The sequence below is a fragment of the Tupaia chinensis genome, unplaced genomic scaffold, assembly GCF_000334495.1.
Source record: "Tupaia chinensis unplaced genomic scaffold, TupChi_1.0 Scaffold000575_1, whole genome shotgun sequence".
NCBI lineage: Eukaryota > Metazoa > Chordata > Mammalia > Scandentia > Tupaiidae > Tupaia > Tupaia belangeri.
Genome location: NW_006160089.1, coordinates 1,962,167 through 1,968,665, shown reverse-complemented (window position 1 = coordinate 1,968,665; position 6,499 = coordinate 1,962,167). Strand labels below are relative to the sequence as shown.

The window sequence follows — 6,499 nt, the reverse complement described above, 5'->3', positions numbered from 1 at the left end:
CGGGCACGTGGGTGGTCGTGTTGCCAACCAAGCGGCAAGGACGGGCCCAGGGCACTGTCCGCACCTCTGCTTCGGCATGTCAGACTCTGCGGTGGTCACCACAACCCCCGCCCACAGGCAAGCTCCCGGGGCGAGTGTCCTGGAGGGCAGCTGCTCTGTCCCGTTGTCCTGGAATGTCCCGTCACAGCCTGACAGGTTGCTCCTTGGATGGGCCTTGGGTGGACTCTCCTGTCCCCAGCCCGGGCCTGGCCCAGGAGGGTGGCACCGGAACACCAGCAGTGACTACATCCCTGCTGCCCCCACCTCCTCAGAGCCACAAGTCCCGGTGCCACGTGACTGCCGACACGGGAGAACGTCGAGGACACGGGGCTGGCACGGTCGCTCAGACCCTCCCCGAGCCCCCCTCCCCGTCAATCTGCTTCATTGCTTGGGAGAGCAGATTTGGGGCTACAGAAGATAACACAAAGCGAACGCCCAGGCTGCCCTGGGCGAGCTGTGCGGAGCAGCGGTCCGGAGGAGCAAGCTGGCATGTCCTCAGCGGCCACTCAGGTGCCGCCTCGGTGCCTGAGCACGAGTTAGTTCAGGGGCTTTCGGCTTCAGAGCAGCCTTTCCCCAGAGCAGCCAGAGACAGAGCTGCGGGTGTCAGGGCAGCTCTGCGGTGCAGAGATGGGACTGACCCAGGACTCACACCCACCCTGCCACACGGGGTGTGGGTGGGAGAAGGGCCCGGGCTACCGTCTGCCCAATACTGCTGGGCTACGCAGGGGAGGATGGTGCCCACCCTCCAGATGGGGAATCCCTGTCTAACGACACCTGTGAACTCTGACGGAAGAGCCCAAGCTCAGAGAGACCCCGGACCGTGTCTGAGGCCACCCAGCTGGGATCTGGACCTGACAACGGCAAGGTCACGGCTGACAGCCCCTGGCCTCTCAGCAAAGCCCTTCCGAGACTCGGAGACCCGCTCCGGCCCGGGCTGAGCTGTCCCTGTGTGGGCTGTCCCTGGCGTCTGTGTGGGCGGCTGGGCCGTTATCTGCGCTGGGTGTTGGTGAAGCCTCATTGCAGCACTGACTCGGGGTGCGCGTGGCTGCGAGCAGTGATTTTCTAAATGTCACGTCCTCCCGCGCCCGCTGACATTTAGCAGGGGGTGGTGGCAGCTCCCGGCTTCACCGTCCCTCGTAAATAACGCCAGCACCGTGGCTGCGGCAGTGCCACTTGGGCCCCTGAGGCTGCGGACCTTTGGGATACAGGCCTTGCTGGCTAGTGGCTCTGAGGCCATGGGCGACCAAGCTGTGGCCCCGGACAGGGCCTGAGCAAGGCCCCTGTTCCTCTCGAAACCCAGAGGCAGCCCAAGTGGGAAGGGCCCAGGAAGCGGAGGTCCCTCCAAGCACCAAGCTGGGTGAGTTACGGACAAGGAAACCGAGGTATGGGGACCTGCCCAGCTCGTCCAGCAGGCGAATCTGACTCTGGGCCGGGACCTTCCACTGCTGTCGGCCTCTCCTTCCTGCTGGGGCTGCCCGAGCTGGGGAGGGAACAGGAGCCCTGGGCTGCCCCAGAAGCTGTCTACACACATCCTAGACTCAGTCCTGCTGGGTTCCTGACTGATTTGAACCCTGAGCCATTGCTGGCCCCAGGGAAGCCAAGGAAGGGGTGCAGGGTGAAGGGGAGGCTGGCTGTGGGGTATGCCCCACCCCAGGTCAGGCAGGGTCACAGGGGTGCTGGACCCCCATGCACCTCTGTCCTCTCCCTTCCAGGTACACCCAGGCCTGCGGCTTCCCTGGCGTCTCTCCTGAATGTCCCTGGGACAGAGTGGAAACAGGCTCAGGGAAGGGAGGGAGTTGCTGAGTCATAGCCCCACTTCATGGACAGAGGCCACGAGGTGTCTGGGTCCACGGGACTGGGAGGGTGCGTGCCCACCATGACGTCGAGGGGCTTCTTCCCTCTCCAGCTCTTCCTGTCCCCGCCATCTCCTCTCCCTCTACTTGGCGTCAGCCTTTCTTCTAGAACACGAGGCTGACCATGACTGCTCCCTGCCATGGGTCCCATGAAGCTGCTCTGACCTCAGAGCACAGTCCTGAACCCTGAGCCAGGACATAACCCGACGTCTCCACCTCAGTGCTGCTCCATCTCCCGGCCCCACCACCTAGTGCTCTCACTGGACCAAAGTACTCTCCACGCCTCTGGGGTCTTGGCTTTTCTGCCTGTAACATGTTTATCTCCCCTTGGGTTGTGGCTCTGGTGTCACCTCCTCTAAGATGCCTTCCCTGACTCCCACAGGCTCTGACCTTGGCTTGTGCTTGCCAGCTCCTAACCGCTCATCCACAGGTATGGCCTGGCCTTCTCAGGAACCCACAGACTGACTTTAGGGGAGGGAAGTGATGGGGGCCCCAAACAGTAGCCAGAGACCTGGCTCCAAGCCAGCAGGGAAGTGAGGGCTTTGAGGGAGGAATGAGGAGTGGGGTGAGGGGCCACATGGACCTAGGCTCCTCCACTTACAGGCTCTGGCAGGAGATGAAACTTCTCGGAGCTTTGCTATCCGAGGACAGCCAGGACCCGAGCCGGGTCTGAGAACACGGGGCACAGTTATGGCAACAAGCACTCCACGGCGGAGCTGCAAGGGTCCCCGGGGTAAAGCAGACAGATCCTGAGCCCAGGAGGTGGGGTGGCCTGCAGGGATGTGGAGCAGGGGCAGACCCCCTGTGTGACTTGGCCTGCCACTTCACCTCTCTAGAACACGGCATCGGCCGTTACATGGAAAGGAGACTCCCCCAGGACTGGGAGGTGAGAGGAGGGTGAGGGGCCGTGAGCAGCCAGGACCGCGGCTGCCCCGGGCCACCTGCCTCACCTTGATCATCTGTGAGAGGTCCCCGGCGTCGGCCAGCTCCAGCACGATGTTCAGCTCGTTGTCCTCGATGAAGGAGTCCAGGTACTTGATGATGTTCGGGTGGTTCAGTTGCTGCCCAGGAAAGAGACAGGGGATGGCACCAGGAAGATGGGGCCAGCCCAGTGCCTGCCCAGGCTGGCACCCCCGTGTTGCCAGTGGGGGCCCTGGCATTTGCTGGAGACAGGGGTGCTGGGGGGATGGCCTGCACCTGGGAGTCAGGCAGACCTGGGAAGAGCCACTTTGGGTCTCCGGGCCTCAGTTTCCTCACCTATACAATGGGCACGGTGTTTGGAAGGGTCGTTGGTGAGGACCAGGTGGGCTGAAACCCTTCGATGTCTAACACACACCCGCACAGAGCTAAGCGAGGCTCAGGAGACCTGCGGAATGACCTTCCTCCTCCTCCTCACCTCCACGGCCCTGGAGGGTAGTGCCCCCCAGCTGTCCCTGTGCTCAGCGCATGGCAGGCCTGTAGATGGGACTCAGGTACTCATCCCTCCCTTCCTCCTCCTCCTTCTCAATCTCTGACCCATCCTTATGAAGGCCTAATACCTTCATGATGTGAGGGCCGCCCGGAACGGCACAGAGCTGAGGCCTGGGGCCCACAGTCCGGGTGGGGCGGCACCCCCCGGGCTAAGAGTGGCCCCTTACACCAACAACTCCAGGGCCTTTAAGCAGATGGGACTTGGGAATCCTGCCAGTGTCAGTGGCCTAGCTCACAGGTCAGTGACCCCAGAGGCTGGCTTACAGCACATTTTCTAAAATGCCCGAAAGGTGCCGGAGAGGTTCGCACGCGCCAGCCTGCACCCTGCTCAATGCTAATGCACAGAGGACCTCTGGAGACTCAGAACCACACCAAGTCCCATTCGTCCATCCCCCAAGCTAGTCCCCAGGGTCCCTGCCCCTCAGCCAGGCCCCCAGGCTGGGGCCGGCCGCAGCCATTGGCCTAGCTCACGGCAGGTCCCCAGAGACGGGCTCTCCACCCTGCACCCACTGCCTGCCTGAATCCTTAGGCCCCGGGTCCACAGAGACTGGTCCTCCACCCCGGGACCACTGCCTGCCCAAGTTCTCGGGCCCAGGCTCTGGACCAGCCCCTGGCCCTGCCTGCCCCTCGGCCAGCAGGGCAGTCCTGTAAATGTCAAACATGGCCTCAGGGACCGAAGCGGCCAAACAGCTCCTGCCACGGGCCCACCACATGCCGTCCTGTCTCTTGTCCTGGCTCCTGGCAGCTGGGAGGGAGGCCCCACCTGCCTCGCAGGCTCCCGTGGGAAAGCACCTCGGTGGGTCATAAACGATTGGGAAAGGGCGTTCTCAGGGGACAGCTAGGCTTCTGGAGGGGGTGCAACGTGCCCCTGCCAGCCTGTGCCCTTCACTTCCAGGCCAGCTCATGTGTCCCCTACTGCAGGAGGGACACCGCACTGCCGCTCCAGCCCGCATGCCTCTGTGTCGTCTCTCCTGCCAGCACGTGTGCAATCTCATGTCCCACGTCCATCCCTCCCACCCTGTCCCTTCCACACTGGTGTTTTACGTCCACTCCAGGGCTGTGGCCAGTGGCCTGAGGGCGGGGCTTGCCTCCCTTCCACCCTCTCATGGGCTGAGCCAGGAGCCTGCCGAGTTCCAGGCTGGTCTGTGCCTTTGAGGTTGTACTCTAGGCCGGGAGGGGGCAGCGCATGCCACCCCAACTCCTCACCTGGCCAGGCTCCAGCGTGTGCTCTTCGGTGTTTTCCTGATGCCCTTGGCAGGCAGGAGTGTGCAGGGCAGGGCGGGGGGCACCCAAGGGCCACCCTGTTCCAAGAGGATAGGGAGGTGGGGGGCAGGTGCAGGGGAGGGCTACAGGTCCACCCATAGCCCTTCATCTCACAGCACAAGACCAGGCCAGGTCAGTCAGTTACTAAACGTGAAATTGTTACAAGGGACAGGGAAGGCCCATGACTAAGGAACTTGCTTAGATGGAGGGAGGGGAATGTCAGGGAAGACTTCCTGGAGGAAGTGATGTACTAGCTGAGGTCTAAAGGATGAGTGCAACTTCCTTCAGACCATAGGATGTGAGGGATCGGTTTGTGCAAGGCTGTGGGTGGGAGCCACGTGGCACATCCCGGCTGCTGAGCAGAGGCTGGTGGCTGGTCGATGACCGGGGACGGGGGGCCTGCCGGGAGCTGAGGGTCGGGGACAGGAGGAGGAGGAGGACAGGCCACAGAGTCAAGAGGGGCCCTGAGGACTCTGGTCTCTCTCCCCAGGGCAATGAGGGGCTCTGAAAGGGTCTGAGGGTATAGCTATTATTCGGGCTATTTATCTTTTCACTATTTCTAAAAACGTTGCCAGAGGGAGCATTCTTTTGCCAGAGAGACAGAGAGCGGGAGGGAGTGAGCGAGGACCCCCACTGGGGCATGGCCACGCGGCAATACCTTCTCCTCCCTCTCTCCCTCCATTTGGGATTTGAATATACAAACACACATGTCCCAAACACCCAGCATACTTCTTAACCACTGGGTCAGAGACCCAGAGACCAACAGGGCTAAACCCCTGCCGCAGAGAGGGAAGAGATTAGCCACAGGGCGCAGCATGACGGGCTGAGCTAGGCCTGAGCCTGGCCCCAGGGCTGCAGACCCCCGTCCACAGGAGTCTCTTTCTCACCTGTAGCTTCTGGTGAGCTCAGTGCCTGGAAGGGACACGCTCAGCCCAGGGACTCAGCGCTACAAGCTGTGGTGAGTTTGGGGTCTGGCCGGCTGCAGGGTGGCCGCGGAGGGACAGAAGGATGGTGGAAGGAAGGAGGGAAGAGGGAGAGTGATGGGCCATTGGCGTCAGACCCCCTCTTTGGCCTCTGCCTCAGGGCTTTTGCTCCCTCACACTTGGGCCTGTCCCGATGATGACATCACAGGAAACAAGCCTATGACCATCCTCCCTGCAGGGAATGGCCGCGGGCCCTGGCTCTGGCATTCAGCGGTGCTCAGACACGATGACTGTCTGAATGCAGGCCTGTGTCCCCCAGGGCCCACCCTCTTGTCCCACTCGGCACGCATTGCCCACACCAGCCGGGCACTGCCACGGTTGGGCTTTGGGTCTTGGATGACAGGATGACGGTGCCCGGGGTCCTCCAAGAACCAAGTTTCCTTCTGCGTGGTGGGAAGCAGCCCACAGTCAACGGGCCGTGGACGTGCACGTGTGTCCCGACAGTCAGGCCCTGGTCCGTCCTCATTTCCCATGGGCTGCGTGGGGGGCTGGGTCGGCCGTCTGGGAAGGGGCTGGTGTCGCCGGGCAGAGGGCCGCCCTGTTCTGAGCATGCGCCTCCCACCAGGAGTTGCTATGAGCTCCTCCCCGACTCCCCACCCCACGAGCAGCACTGTGGTTATCAGATGAAGAGACGGGGATCAGGGAGGGCAGTAGCTGGCCCCAGGCACCAGCCATTGATAAGGGGCTTGCCGTCTCCAAAGGCCCACGTCCCACCGCAGCCCTGGGACAGAGAGCCGCTCCCAGCCAGGCCAGTCCACAGAGGTTTGGGCCCCTTCACGGCAGGGGCTGTGGCTACACACTCCCGCCACCAGGGACCCGGAACAGGCTGTGGGGAATTGGGACAACTGGCCCTGGGTGGGGAACTGGTCAGGGTCCCCAAGGTGACCACTG

The 6,499-nt window shown here is 62.7% G+C and overlaps 1 protein-coding gene and 2 long non-coding RNA genes across 5 annotated transcripts in view; 2 read left to right on the top strand and 1 right to left on the bottom strand.

Moving 5' to 3' along the window:
• The window catches only part of NEK6 (NIMA related kinase 6), a 58,799-nt gene that overhangs the window by 24,679 nt on the left and 27,621 nt on the right, over positions 1 to 6,499 (bottom strand). For both annotated transcript variants that reach the window (XM_006158231.3, XM_006158230.3), the window contains exon 5: positions 2,843 to 2,953. In XM_006158231.3, the coding sequence (XP_006158293.1) occupies positions 2,843 to 2,953 (111 nt within the window). The remainder of the gene's footprint in view (positions 1 to 2,842; positions 2,954 to 6,499) is intronic.
• LOC102490251 (uncharacterized) lies at positions 1,155 to 2,834 on the top strand. Its single transcript, XR_335951.2, has 3 exons — positions 1,155 to 1,396; positions 2,275 to 2,322; positions 2,729 to 2,834. It is a non-coding gene; the product is annotated as an uncharacterized LOC102490251 (long non-coding RNA).
• Positions 2,849 to 6,499, top strand: part of LOC102490675 (uncharacterized) — a 14,654-nt gene continuing 11,003 nt past the window's right edge. For both annotated transcript variants that reach the window (XR_003551009.1, XR_335953.2), the window contains exons 1-2: positions 2,849 to 2,923; positions 5,519 to 5,583. This is a non-coding gene — a long non-coding RNA (uncharacterized LOC102490675). The remainder of the gene's footprint in view (positions 2,924 to 5,518; positions 5,584 to 6,499) is intronic.